Source organism: Saccostrea cucullata, unplaced genomic scaffold, assembly GCF_032062105.1.
Source record: "Saccostrea cucullata isolate Sc308-1 unplaced genomic scaffold, CSIRO_AGI_Scuc_v1 ctg2273, whole genome shotgun sequence".
In the NCBI taxonomy this organism is placed as follows: domain Eukaryota; kingdom Metazoa; phylum Mollusca; class Bivalvia; order Ostreida; family Ostreidae; genus Saccostrea; species Saccostrea cuccullata.
Window position 1 is genome coordinate 55413 of NW_026936295.1, and position 15864 is coordinate 71276.

General features: G+C 32.6%; 1 protein-coding gene across 1 annotated transcript; it reads left to right on the top strand.

Moving 5' to 3' along the window:
• Window positions 1–748: 748 nt before the first annotated feature.
• Window positions 749–15658, top strand: LOC134245336 (uncharacterized). Its single transcript, XM_062727634.1, has 5 exons — window positions 749–989; window positions 1333–1791; window positions 9559–9807; window positions 14013–14543; window positions 15519–15658. Exons 1-5 carry the CDS (start codon window positions 833–835, stop codon window positions 15656–15658), a joined length of 1536 nt encoding a protein of 511 aa, XP_062583618.1. The 5' UTR covers window positions 749–832.
• The last annotated feature ends 206 nt before the right edge of the window (window positions 15659–15864 follow it).

Sequence of the window (15864 nt, forward strand, 5' to 3'; positions counted from 1 at the left end):
ACAACGTTTATATTCAGTGAGGAAGTGTTCCGATCTCCGCTGTGGAACCTGCAATTACATGAAAACTGGAAGTACCTTTAATTTCGGGAATAAAGACTTTACCGTAAAGGCAGACATGACATGCGGGTCTAAAAACGTTATTTATTGTATTACATGTGCAGGATGTGGACAATTCTATATTGGGGAAACTGGAACCACACTACGTACACGTATCCGCATACACAAACAGCACATTAACCAACCTGAATACCGTAAAATAAATGTAAGCGGACATCTTGATATTTGTGGCCGGGGACAATTTTCAGTGTTTCCATTTTACCAACTTTATACAGACAATGTGGTGCAAAGACGGGAAAAGGAGAAATACTTTATAAAACTGTTAAAACCATCACTAAATAGTTCACTTTAGACATTTTTATATTTTTGTAAAACAAAGACATTTGTATGCAAACAGTATGTTTATTTTCTTTAAACTCATGTCAAAGTTTCTTCTTTCAGTATTGTGACGTTATTGTATTGTTTTTGACGTTACCACTAGGTAACGTTATTACGTCACAAGTTTAAATTGTTTAAAACGTCTGAAAAAAACAATGAAAGCGCTTACGTTTTAACAAGTGTTGCCTTTTTATTTTATTTTAAAAAATATATATATATATATATATATAACCATAGCTATTCAGGTGAGCATGAATCTTCTGTTAATTTTGCTAGATTATGGCGCATACGTACATTAAAAACCATTCTATTTAAAGCCTTTTTATAGTTTTCCCTCTGGATATCTACCTGTACATTTAATATTTCTTATGAATTTGCAGGTCTCCCTCTGGAGAAGATGAAGTGTGTAAAGCATCCAAGTGATCCATTGTCCCAGTTCTGTGTCCTGTGTGAGACTGCCTTGTGTGAAATCTGCATCAAGACCTCTAGTGATCATAAAAAGCATGACGTTAGAGATGTTGAGAAATTGTTTCGTGAAATTAACAAGAAAAAAGGTTGGTAACGAGGTACAGTTTAAGAAAACCTTTGACAATCTTGCGTAGTTTGTTGTAGAAGATTGACATTATTTGAAATCCTCAACTGTATGATATTACATTGTATTTTATCCAATTTCCCAAAGAAGTTTAAGAATTTTGCATCTGAATTTAAGCGTTTTTAATATGCCTTTCTTTTAGTCCCAGGCTTAAGAACTTTTAAATTACCTTTGGGTCTTTTAACCTTTTACCTAGCCAGTGCATTAATAACATCAGTATTACCATAAATCTTTATCAACCTTAGCAGTTCAGGTATTTTGAGTTTAAAGGGTAAAACAAATATAATTTAAATATATGTTTGTAGATGAAGATGCAGTTTTGATGTGCCTTCTTCTTTGCCAGAATTACAAAATAAATCTTGAAGAAGAACAATGGATGGAGAAATATAATGCTGTGGCTGAAGTTTTCAAATTTAAGAAGCTTAAGAAGAAATCCGATCTCAGCAAAATGAAAAAGTACAAACCTGTGCTGAAACAGGATACCTCCAATGTCGAGTTTTCTTGCAACTTTTTCAGAGACACCAGTTTTCTAAAATTTGCAAAAGAACGAAAATTTGTTGATATGTTTCTAATTTGGGCAGAAAAAGAAAACATTGCGAAGTATTGCAGATCATCAAATTATCTGAGAAGAGAGGATGAAGAAGAAGTTTGTTGTTGGTTATTGCCAAATCAAACAGAACAGCTGATAGATAGACTTGGGGAAGAAATGTTCTCACATGTCACAATGAAGGACCAATCCATTCATGAATTAGTGTATAGAAAGCGTACGTTTCTTTGTGGTATTGTTTTTCATATTTCAATGTTTTAGTCTTCTTAATCTCCTTTACACCAAGAATTAAAGTTAAATTAGAATACCAGCCTGTCTCTTTTTCTGTTAAGATGTAAGGTAAAACTGTATTCAAGCCAAATTGAGGATCTGGTACATCTATGGATTCAAACTTTGATGCGTTCTACAAACTTTGTATCTGACCATTGACTCCGGTTAAATTCATGAATTAAGTCAGTTCTTGCTCATCTATTGTGACCATTTTTTGCCCTTTTCTATAAGTGTTCTGTAGATATTGTCTTTTCTCTAGAACCATTAAGGAGTACATCATTATTTCAAAAGGGAAATTTAAGGAGGGCCAAGCCCTCCTTTCTAGTATATGATAGTATCATTTAAAATTTTTCTCTTCAAGAGGTGGTAGGACAAAATTAAATCAAAACCTACATGACAGCTAGCTATGCACGAATAAAAACTTGTACAAATCATAAATCTTGGGCAAAAGGTTTGACCACAAAAAAGTATCGCATTGTGTGACATAGAAATACGCAGAAAAACAAGCAGCTTCAAATTGAACAAAATTCAGATTGGATCCCCCATTTCCTGCCTCCTTGGATAAGGTGAGACCAGAAAAATATACGTCAAGACATTTAAGAAGAAATAAAACAAGATGTGATATCCACTAAGCATGCAAATATTTATTCAAATTCTAGTCTAACAGAAAAAACCCATATAGAATACGTTGCAATACATAAATAGGATACCTTAACATTTTTTCAGGAATATAGAATTAGTTCTTCCGAAGAACAAGTGCTAAACAGATTATAAAGTGATTGTTGCCGTCCATGTCCCTTGTCTTTTTTGTATCTTAACATGCATTCTCTGTAAGCACCAAAAAATTTACTATAGGGCTTGGAAACGACATGTCTCCGATTTTGATGAAATTTGCACCACAGGTGCACCTTGGTACAAAACCAGCAAATATGGTGTTAGAAGTTTCCCACGTGCACCCGGTTGCCATGGAGACGGATCCATTGAATTTGGCCATTTTCGGCCATTTTTGACCAAACAAAAGCATGAAAATTGAGGAAATATGAATGCATTTTTATCTTTATGTAGTGAACTCAAATATAAATCTTTGTATCATAAGAAAACATCAACTGTTAAAGAATACAGCGCATATAACCAATTATTCCAGAATTGACCCCACTCTTAGAAAATGGTTCGGCAAAATAGCATAGTTTCTCAAAATGTGAAAAATGGAAAATTTGGCATTTTTTGAGAAATTTAAGGTTAAATAAAAAAAATTGTCTACAGAAATTTTTCAAATCATATGCGTGTCGTCAAACTTCAGTATTAGTAGTGTCCCCTCACGAAAAAATTGGAGTGGGATCTCAAGGCTATTTTTAGTAACATGTATCTAAAAATAGACTTATTTCAGAAAAATCCAAAAAATGAAATTTGGGCAGAGTTTTAGATGCCATTGCTAGGTAATTATGAAATATACTGTAAAAGTCAATGTGCTAATGTCAGAGACTGGACACCAATAACTACCATGCATATTATTTTCAGGGATTTCCGTTTTCTATTTATAGCTTCAAATGCCTAAATATAGACATGTCTCATAAAATGATGAAAAATGTCAATTTTTCCTCAATTTGAAGCTCCACTGAATCATAAATAATAAAAATATGGATCTCTCCAATATTTCATCAATAAGAACAAGGAATAGTATAATATCTCACAAATTATTGAGGACAGGCTCTCATCTCTATATATAGTACAAATGTCTAAAAATAGACACATATGAAATTAACTGTTTAATGTTGATTTTCCACTAATTCTCAAATTAGAGATGGGAAATTTACCAACTTACAGTCACTAACTGTAACTGATATTATGTGACTGACAAGAACAAAAGAACATTCAATGGAATGCAGCATGATAAGCAGAGGTTTCCATTTCTATTTATAGTAACATGTGTTTAAAAATAGACGTAATGCAAAATATCGGGAAAATGTCATTTTTTGTACTTTTTTCTAAAATTTTGGATGAATAATTGCTGACTATCTGTTTTTAATTGCTATTGGCATATGGTGACCAACAAGTAAAAGAAAGCCTCATATCAAATACAGAATGAGAAGCAGAGGTTTCCATTTCTATTTATAGTAACATGAGTTTAAAAATAGACATACTGTAAACTATCGGAAAAATGTAGTTTTTTGTACTTTTTTTACATTTTGGATGAGCAATTGCAGACAATATGTTTTTACTGCTATTGGCATTCAGTGACCAACAAGTAAAAGAAAGCATATACATGTACAAAATACAGAATGTGAAGCAGAGGTTTCTATTTCTATTTATAGTAACATGAGTTTAAAAATAGACATACTGAAAACTATCGGAAAAATGTAGTTTTTTGTACTTTTTTTCACATTTTGTATGAGCAATTGCAGACAATATGTTTTTACTGCTATTGGCATACAGTTACCAACAAGAAAAAGAAAGCATATATGAAATACAGAATGTGAAGCAGAGGTTTCTATTTCTCTTTATAGTAACACATGTTTGAAAATAGACATGCTGCAAATTCTCGAGAAAATGTAGACTTTCGCACTTTTTTTCTAACATCAGCGATGGTCAAAGTGCGGACAAACGGCTTTTATTTGTTATTGACAGAATGTGACTAACGAGTATGAAAAAGCTTTAGCTAAAGTGTATAAGAGTAATGTTTAAGGGTATTTTTACATTTCTGCCTATAGTAACACATATTTATAAATAATCAGGAAAATAAAGAATCATTCGTTTTTCTCAAATTAGGGATATGAAATTTGCAGTCAAACTTTCATTAGCTGTAACTTACATGGCTAATTGTATTTGGCGCGCCAGCGCGTCCACCTCATTCCAATACATATATCACAAAAGTATGTTCTCCCTGCATTAAAACACTCAAATGACAGCGATTTTCTTTATAAATTAAGCATTATCGTTTATATTTAGGTCGACAGCCCAAGTCCGATTGAAATTCTTTTGTTAGGTGGATCCAGAAAATTTTCCCTAGGAGGCGGTGGCTCAAGAAAGAAAGAAAAAATGGTACTGAAAGAAGTTCAATATTGTTATGACCCTAGAGATTATTGCCATGAAAATCAAGTGTCTTTAAAAAGGAGATAAAACTCTAGGGTCATAACAAAATACTTTGTTACATTCATGTTAGAAGGAAATTAAAAGTGAAGAGGGGGCCCCAAACATGAAATCCTTTTTCATGTGAGGGGGATTGAACTTCTTTCAGTACCATTTTTTTAAACACTACCACTTACCCTTATTCAATTACACTGCAAAATGTCTGCTGAAAAGGGGGGGGGTTAAATCTACTCCCCATTATTTATTACCTATGTGATGTCTATCTTTGACCCCCCCCGTTCCAACACCTACATGTATGTTTATACGTAAAATAAATTTTAAAAAACCAAAACAACAATTTTTTTTTAAATGCTTTAGTTTAAGTCTAGAGAAATATAAACATGCATGTATAGAGAGAGAGAAATCGAAAGTAAGCCAACTTAAAAAATTTCGGCAAATTTCAGATTACTTATGAACAAATTGTGGTGAGGCATGCATGGATCAAAGGGGATCTGGATCCCTGGAATCATTATACCCCCCTCCCAAACGAAGGTTGGGGATATATAAGAATCAGCTTGTCCGTCTGTCTAGCTGTCCATCTGTCTATGCAAAGGTGTCCGATCCATATCTTCCTTATTGAGGAACATTAGAATCTACTACTCCACACAAAGATTGTCCATGACCTAAGTGTGTGTCATGACCTTAACCCAAGGTCATTTGGGGAACTTCAAGGTCACTGGAAGAAAAATTTTATAATTCGTGTCCGGTCCAGATCTTTCTTATTGATAAACTTGGTAGGTTCCTATTTCACATAAAGATTGCCCATGACCTAAGATTGTGTCATGACCTTGACTCAAGGTTATTTAGGGAAGTTTAAGGTCACTTGAAGAAAAAATTCATTATCCGTGTCCAGTCCAAATCTTTCTTATGGATAAACTTGGTAGGTTCTCATTTCACACAAAGACTGTCCATGACTTAAGGGTGTGTCATGACCTTGAACCAAGGTCATTTTGGGAAGTTCAAGGTCACTGAAAAAAATTTCATAATCGTGTTCGCTCCATATCTTTCTTATGGATGAACTTGGTAGGTTCTCATTTCACACAAAGACTGCTCATGACCTAAGAGTGTGTCATAACCTTGACGCAAGGTCATTTGGGGAAGGTCAAGGTCACATGAAAAAAAAATTATTTGTGTCTGGTCCATATCTTTTTCATGGCTAAACCTGAATCTACTACTTCACACAAACATTGCTTATTACCTGATTTTCTGTCATGACTTTGATCCAAGGCCATTAATGCAAGGTCAAGGTCACTGACAGAAAAAGTTCATAATTCGTGTCTGGTCCGTATATTTAGTCTTTTTTTTTATTAGGATGCGCCTTCGTTTCATTTATGAAAATACTATGAGCAATTACATTTGCATTAAAAATGTTTTAGCATTTCTCTCTTCTCTTAGAATAAGATCCATTAAATATTCATGATTTAGCACCTCTGAAAAACCCAGCGGGGGTATTTAGTCCCGTTTGGACAGTTCTAGTTTAAACTGACATAGTGATTTGAGACAGCGGCTCCTAGGGAAAATTTTCTGGATCCACCTAACAAAAGAATTTCAATCGGGCTGGGGCTGTCGACCTGAGTATAAACGATAATGCTTAATTTATAAAGAAAATCACTGTCATTTGAATGTTTTAATGCAGGGAGAACATACTTTTGTGATATATGAATTGGAATGAGGTGGACGCGCTGGCGCGCCGAATACAATTAGCCATGTCAGTTACAGCTAATGAAAATTTGACTGCAAATTTCATATCCCTAATTTGAGAAAAACGAATGATTCTTTATTTTCCTGATTATTTATAAATATGTGTTACTATAGGCAGAAATGTAAAAATACCCTTAAACATTATTCTTATACACTTTAGCTAAAGCTTTTTCATACTCGTTAGTCACATTCTGTCAATAATTTGAGAAAAACGAATGATTCTTTATTTTCCTGATTATTTATAAATATGTGTTACTATAGGCAGAAATGTAAAAATACCCTTAAACATTACTCTTATACACTTTAGCTAAAGCTTTTTCATACTCGTTAGTCACATTCTGTCAATAACAAATAAAAGCCGTTTGTCCGCACTTTGACCATCGCTGATGTTAGAAAAAAAGTGCGAAAGTCTACATTTTCTCGAGAATTTGCAGCATGTCTATTTTCAAACATGTGTTACTATAAATAGAAATAGAAACCTCTGCTTCACATTCTGTATTTCGTATATGCTTTCTTTTTCTTGTTGGTCACTGAATGCCAATAGCAGTAAAAACATATTGTCTGCAATTGCTCATCCAAAATGTGAAAAAAGTACAAAAAACTAATTTTTCAGATAGTTTACAGTATGTCTATTTTTAAACTCATGTTACTATAAATAGAAATAGAAACCTCTGCTTCACATTCTGTATTTTGTATATGTTTTCTTTTACTTGTTGGTCACTGAATGCCAATAGCAGTAAAAACATATTGTCTGCAATTGCTCATCCAAAATGTGATAAAAGTACAAAAATCTAATTAGAAATGGAAAACTCTGCTTCTCATTCTGTATTTGATATGAGGCTTTCTTTTACTTGTTGGTCACCATATGCCAATAGCAGTTAAAAACAGAGAGTCAGCAATTATTCATCCATAATATTAGTAAAAAGTACAAAAAATGACATTTCTCCGATAGTTTACAGTACGTCTATTTTTAAACACATGTTACTTTAAATAGAAATGGAAACCTCTGCTTCTTATTCTGTATTTGATACAATGCTTTCTTTTATTTGTTGGTCACTATATGCCAATAGCAGTTAAATACATATAGTCAGCAATTATTCATCCAAAAATTTAGAAAAAAGTACAAAAAATTACATTTTTCCGATATTTTGCATCACGTCTATTTTTAAAACATGTTTTACTATAAATAGAAATGGAAACCTCTGCTTCTCATTCTGTATTTCGTATGTGCTTTCTTTTACTTGTTGGTCACCATATGCCAATTAGCAGTTAAAAACATATAGTCTGCAATTCTTTATCCAAATGTGAGAAAAAAGTACAAAAAAACTACATTTTTCTGATATTTTACAGTACGTCTATTTTCAAACATGTGTTACTATAATTAGAAATGGAAACCTCTGCTTCTCATTCTGTATTTGATATAAGGCTTTCTTTTATTTGTTGGTCACCATATGCCAATAGCAATTAAAAACAGATAGTCAGCAATTATTCATCCAAAATTTTAGAAAAAAGTACAAAAAACGACATTTTCCCGATATTTTGCATCACGTCTATTTTTAAACATGTGTTACTATGAATAGAAATGGAAACCTCTGCTTATCATGCTGCATTCCATTGAATGTTCTTTTGTTCTTGTCAGTCACATAATATCAGTTACAGTTAGTGACTGTAAGTTGGTAAATTTCCCATCTCTAATTTGAGAATTAGTGGAAAATCAACATTAAACAGTTAATTTCATATGTGTCTATTTTTAGACATTTGTACTATATATAGAGATGAGAGCCTGTCCTCAATAATTTGTGAGATATTATACTATTCCTTGTTCTTATTGATGAAATATTGGAGAGATCCATATTTTTATTATTTATGATTCAGTGGAGCTTCAAATTGAGAAAAAATTGACATTTTTCATCATTTTATGAGACATGTCTATATTTAGGCATTTGAAGCTATAAATAAAAAACGGAAATCCCTGAAAATAATATGCATGGTAGTTATTGGTGTCCAGTCTCTGACATTAGCACATTGACTTTTACAGTATATTTCATAATTACCTAGCAATGGCATCTAAAACTCTGCCCAAATTTCATTTTTTGGATTTTTCTGAAATATGTCTATTTTTAGATACATGTTACTAAAAATAGCCTTGAGATCCCACTCCAATTTTTTCATGAGGGGACACTACTAATACTGAAGTTCGACTACACGCATATGATTTGAAAAATTTCTGTAGACAATTTTTTTTATTTAACCTTAAATTTCTCAAAATATGCCAAATTTTCCATTTTTCACATTTTGAGAAACTATGCTATTTTGCCGAACCATTTTCTAAGAGTGGGGTCAATTCAGGAATAACTGGTTATATGCCCTGTATTCTTTAACAGTTGATGTTTTCTTATGATACAAAGATTTATATTTGAGTTCACTACATAAAGATAAAAATGCATTCATATTTCCTCAATTTTCATGCTTTTGTTTGGTCAAAAATGGCCGAAAATGGCCAAATTCAATAGATCCGTCTCCATGGCAACCGGGTGCACGTGAGAAATTTCTAACACTATATTTGCTGGTTTTGTACCAAGGTGCACCTGTGGTGTAAATTTCATCAAAATCGGAGACATGTCGTTTCCAAGATTTTTTGGTGCTTACAGAGAATGCATGTTAATAAATAATGGTCTTTACCCTTTAATATTTGTTAGGCTTAAAGCTGAGAAGTGTTCCATTATAGAGCAACGCTTTTTAACTTTTACACCAATTCAACATACTCTTTTGGTTCATTTAAGTAGAATAATTAAAAGACATGAATATAAAATTTACCCATTTTTGTGATTTAAAGGACTAATTAACAGAGTTTCATTCTTGTAAGAGATGCTTTGATTTGTTACAGTGGGTATACCAGTACAGGTTATAATGAGAGGAGATGACTCCGTGAAAAATTTCCTGGAAAATCTCAAGAAAGGAAAGACCACCATGTACCACGCCACGGGGATGTTGATAGGGTGTGCAGGTAGTGGAAAGACAACTTTACTTGGAAGATTAAAAGGCATCGACATGGAAGAAATAGGGAGAACTACAAGATCAACCAGAGGAATAGATATCCAGACCGACGTCTTTGATGTGTCAAATACCATCGAAGGTATTGTTTCAATTTTAAATCAAAATTTGTAAATGTCATTCACCTCTGATGAAGACTCTGTCATGAACTTCATTTTGGGATAAGTTCTTTTTGTTAAAATGTGTTTATTAATTTTCTTGATAATTCCTGGCTCTCTGATTGGCCGATGTCCAAAATTATGGCGAAAATAAAGCCTTATATTAACCTTCACGTGACCTTTCTAGGTGATTGTAAGGATTTTTTCTCTACATTGGCCTAAAAATAGAATAAAAAATTTTGAATTGATACAAATAGATTTCAGAAGCTACCGACTTCCACTCAGGTTAACATAATGCTAGGGAAATATATAATTTTGGGTGGGGAATAAATGGAAATATACCCGTTTTTTAAACGTAAATGTTTGTTTTAAATATATATTTTAACATTCACAACTTGCCAGAAAGAATCTCTTGCTAAAGGAAAGTCATTTTTGTTCAAATGAAGAGTCACTTACACATTCATTGGGAGATAATTAAGAAGTTGTAAAAATCTGATGGCATGCTTTAAAGTTTTGTTCTCAAAAACAGCAAAGCCATTCTTAGTCATATTGATCATGAATTGCTCTCGTGTTGTCTTGATTCAATATTTTCAATTAATCCCCCACCCTGGGTTAGGATGGGGAAACCATTTGGTATCAAAGTTTACACAAGTGTATTTTAGAAAAAAAAACTCTGAATATCTTGTCTCGAATTCGTCATGATATCATGTTATTCTACTCGATTTCTCATAATATCATAGCCCTGGTTAATCATATTAATATGCAAGCACCCTCAGGTCGCGTAGATTCCGATCTGCTCAAATCATGACATCAAGGGTTAGGTTGGACTACAATGAACGTTCAAACTGAAAGGGGGAAAATCACAATTAGTCAACGAAATATGCAAGCATCCTTAGTTACTGTAGATTCTATTTATTCAAATCATACCCACTTCCACCCCTCCTCCTTTAAAGGATAGCTCGGGACCACTTATGCATTAAAAGTTTTAAATACTAAACTATTTCTATTACTTTTCTTAGCCACAGTGCTCAGGTGAGCTTTTTGGCCAATGGGCCTTGTGTTCTATATCGGTATTTGAAACTCTCATTATCATCGTGTATATTTTATCGACACTGTATGAATAGCGTAAATTAATCTAGTACATTAAATGCATGCACAAAATATGCCCAAACTTAGTATTAACGAGTCCGAGTCTAATTCGAGTGCGCATGACTTTGCGCAGATTTTTAATTTCATGCAGTCATTTGTGCAACAGTACACCTTTGCCAAATATTTTGATTTTTATATAAAATTAACACTATTTGTAACCTCTACTGGTCTGAAAATGTGATTTTACGACAATAATTAGGAAAAACGCCCTATGGCTCTATCGATGTCACCATTTTCGGATTTTGTAAGCAACGCATGACGCTGAACAATGACGCATGGCTCGCTTGTATGTTCAAGACGTCCAGGGATATTATACTTAATACTGATGACAGATCATCTAAAGAGGCATACTAGCAATTCAAACAATATTGATTAATAATGCAAAATGTATGTACTACAAATCAGCAATTGAGGAGAGTTCTAATCCTAGAGAAATGTGGAGCTATCTCAATCATTTAGCTTCTAAGTCAAAAAATATTTCTCCCACTCTTATTAAAGACAATGAATCACAAATTGATGATTTACAACTAATCGTAAATGTTTTTAATGAGCATTTCCCAAGAACTTCTGACAGTTTATTAACTAAAACACAAAACCATAGCTTTAATTCTCAAAAATTAAAAGAATTCACGAAGTCCAAACTCAATGATGAAAATGTGTTTAGCTAACTTCCTATAAGCCAGGACGATGTCTTAACTATGCTACGCTCACTTGACATTAAAAAATCAGCAGGTGTAGATTTCATTGGTCCCCTTCTCTTAAAACTTTCTGCAAATGTAATTTCTAAACCCATAACTCATCTCATTAATACTAGCATTACTAATGGCATCTTCCCTTCCCAGTTGAAACGTGGTATAGTCACCCCCATATATAATAAAGGCGATAAAAGTGATCCCAGAAATTACTGTCCAATATCTATCCTACCAACTTTGTCAAAAATTTTTGAAAAGCATGCTGCTAATCAAGTACGTGAATTTACAAGATCTTTTGACCTCATTATGAGCTCACAGTCTGGTTTTAGGGAATTCCACTCTTGAAAAACAGCACTAATCAAACTTACCGAATAAACTGGTTGCATAGAATGGAGCAAGGAAATTTAATTGGCATAGCTTTTCTAGATTTTAGTAAGGCGTTTGATTAAGTCAGTCATGATATCTTAATAGAGCAAATTACGACATTAAAATTTTGATTCATAAACAATGAAGTGGTTCAAGTTTTATTCAAATGAAAGGAAGCAAAGTGTAAAAATTAACGCATGTTCTTCCGATATTTTACCTATCACAGCAGGGATGCCACAGGGATCCATTTTAGGCCCACTCCTATTTTTATTGTATATAAATGATCTTCCTTTATGTGTAAATTACTCTAATATTGATATGTTTGCAGACGATACAACTCTGCATTTACCTAACAGCAATGCACATAATATCGAAAAACATTTAAATTCTGATTTACGTGAAATTGAAAAACTGGTGTTTACAGAATCAGATGATACTGAACACAGACAAATCAAAATTTATGCTTATGTGTACAAAACAAAAAAGATCAAGATTAAATAACCCAGTACTTGATGCAGAAATTTCTGGCAAAAACTTGGAAAATGTTGAAATTGAAAAACTCCTAGGTATTCAGATAGATTAATCTCTACAGTATAATTGTCATGTTGATGCAGTTTGTAAATCCTTGAGATACAAATTATTAACGCTCCGTAAAATTAAGAAATTTCTTCCATTAAGTTCAAGAAAACTTTTCTACAATGCATACATTTTGCCTTCAATAAACTTTTGTCTCACAGTCTGGGGGAATGCGTCCAAATGTAACATTGAGAGAATTCAAAAGCTTCAGAAATGGACTGCTAGAATTATTCTTGATGCAGCACCTGACCAACCATCTAAGCCTTTGTTTGAAAAACTAGGATGGTTAAATGTTTTTGAATTAGTTACGTTTCATAAATTTATTTTATTGTATAAAACGTTTTATGGTATGAGTCCAGAATACATCCAGGATCTTTTTATTTTTCACAGTTCTGAATCTTACTCACTGCGTTCAGAATTTAATTATAATCTTCGATTACAAAAGCATCGAACAATCTTATTTAAAAACTCTTTACAATATTCAGGTGTACATTTATGGAATGGTCCACCTTTACATGTTAAATTATCACCATCTTTACCTGTTTTTAGAAAGAATTTGGAAAAAGTTATAATTAGCCAACGTCTGTAATTTTGATTATTATAGATGTCCTTATTATTAACTATGTCTTTTAAACTTTGTAAATTGACTTATTTATTGTCCTATATTTTCATTAATTTGAATACTACATCCGATTATGAAATTATAATATGAGCTTATCATTTTCATGTACATTGTATATATGTTTGATTATACCATTTTATGTATATTGTTTGAATTGTAGAAGGCCTCGGAGAAGAATAGTACTTTGTACTAATCGGGTTACCTTCTTTAAAAAAAGCATTATTACATTATTAATATTAAACTTTGCTTTTTTTTTTACCAGAAAAAATCGCATGTGCCGATAATTCATCTGCACTAATATGTAGTTATACCGTATTAAAAATGGCAATTTTAGAGATATTGGGCTTGAAAAAATAAACTTAGTAATTAATGCCTACACCAAAGTAGATGGTGAATTTTTTTTTTAATTTCACAATTTGATGACTTTTTACAATAAATTTTATGTACTTGAAGAAAAAAGAAATCTCTAGGGCAGAAATACTAAAAATATGGAAAAAATGTGAAGAATTGGCGCTTTTTCCAACAAATTCCCATTGGGTCCAATAGTAAAATTTGACACCTTTTGAGGTGTTCCCCTAAGAAATCGGGGTGGTAAACCTTTGATTTCTTCATCTTAAAACAATAATTATAACAGTTAAAATTAATTATCAAAGAATTATCAAAATCCCTACGACAGAAATAATTAGACATATAGTGCAGCTTTGATTTTTTAAAAAATTTATAATTAGGGTGTCAATAATTTGGTTAAATAACTGATCTTTATGAATTTAAATATTTCTTACAGTAAATATATCAGACCAAAAACAACGCATTAAGGTTAGAATTGATACAACAAGTCAAAATCAAACGGTACCAGAACCTTATTATGAAGAGCATGTATATGAAAATACAAAATCACTAAATGTTGATGTCCAAGGAAATAATGAAGAAGACGCTGCTAGTGAAGCCGTTAATGATGAAGAGATGTCACGTGACAGCATGAATACAGAAACCGAGTCATTTAAAGGAGACGAAGTCGCTGCTCCATTGTTTGAAAAGATAGAGGGAACAGTTGAAGAAATCCAAACTGTTGCTAAGAATTCAGAAAGTTTGGGGATAATACGAGTCTCCAAACAAGCTACGGACGAACCAGAGAAAAGAATCAGCATGGTTGATTTTGCGGGACAATGTTCATATTATTCCTCACACCAGATTTTTTTGAGTCCACGTGCATTCTTCATTCTGGTGCTCAACATGGAGAAAAAATTTGATGATATGGTAGGAGAAGAAGTCTGTAGCCAGGAAGGCTCCATTTACAAAGGATGGACACACAGAGGTTTGTATTTGTACAAAATACATTGAAAGCGGAAAGTCAGACACATTTTTAAAAGGAAAATTTGTTTGTGAAACACTGATGCCCTTTCGGCAGCTCATGGCAAATATAGTTTATTATATAGCTAAAAATATTTTATATGAAAAGAAAACTACAAAAATCTATAGAGAATTTTAACGTTCAATATCTTTGCGTTTTATTGGACGCTGACTTTGTATTATGTAAATGATGAATATGTCAGAAACTTTCCGGATGCGAGTGTTCAATATAGAACGGGGACTTTTTACAAGGAATAGACATGTGAAATATGAATTACCGAAGAAAAACCATTCAAAGGGAATAGCTAAGGCATTTTTAAAGTAGGTTAATTTCTGGGTCAAAAGGTAAGAATTATTGACACCCAAAGGAAGGCCTTGTAACGAGAAAATTATCTGTGAAAGATAAGAGCCCGAGCACCAACTATCCAAACGCTATAACCAAGGGTAAACCTTTTCAAAGTGGGCCAAACTGCAAGGTTAAAGAGTCAAATTGTTGGTTTTTAAAAAGGTTTTTGAAACAAAGAATACACGAATGATATGAAAGCCCTAGCTCCAAACATTCAAACTTATGGCTAAACTTTACTATCAAATTAAAGTGAGTAAGACTCAAAAGTTAACGTCTTAAAGTAAAAAATATCTGTACCAAGGAATATGTTAATCACAAGAAATAAACGTATTCCGTAAATCTGGAAATTTTTGCTGTAGATAAATGTTTAGCAAATTTGCGAGTTCATTGCATTCGCAAAAATATTTATCTTAAAAATAACAATAACAATAAGAAAATGTAAACAAAGTAGTGGTGATTCGCAAAATTTTGAAACGTAAAAATTAATCAACAGCATTTTGACCAAGATTCGCAAATAAAATCGCCGTAAAAATTTCCAGATTTATGGTAATGTACAAAAAGTCTAGCACTAATATGAATGTTTATCTTTCTCAGACTACCTTACATTTTGGGCAAAATCCATTCATCAATACAGCAGTAAAAAGGCTCCCATTTTACTGATTGGCACTCATGCTGAACAAAAGACATATCAGGTATTTCAAGAATATTTTGGTGAAAAATTACAAAAATCTTGATTGTGAACTATTAACAGATTAAGAGTTTCATTAAAAAAAAACAATTGTTCTTATGTCTCAGAGTTAGGGTTACTTATAAAGTTACAATTAACATTTGGTTACTTTGGGGACATCAGTTTCTCCTTCTGTCTAAGGGAGAAACATACGTAACTCATACTTGAACCAGAGATTGGATATAATTTGAGAATTTGTCATGAACATTGACC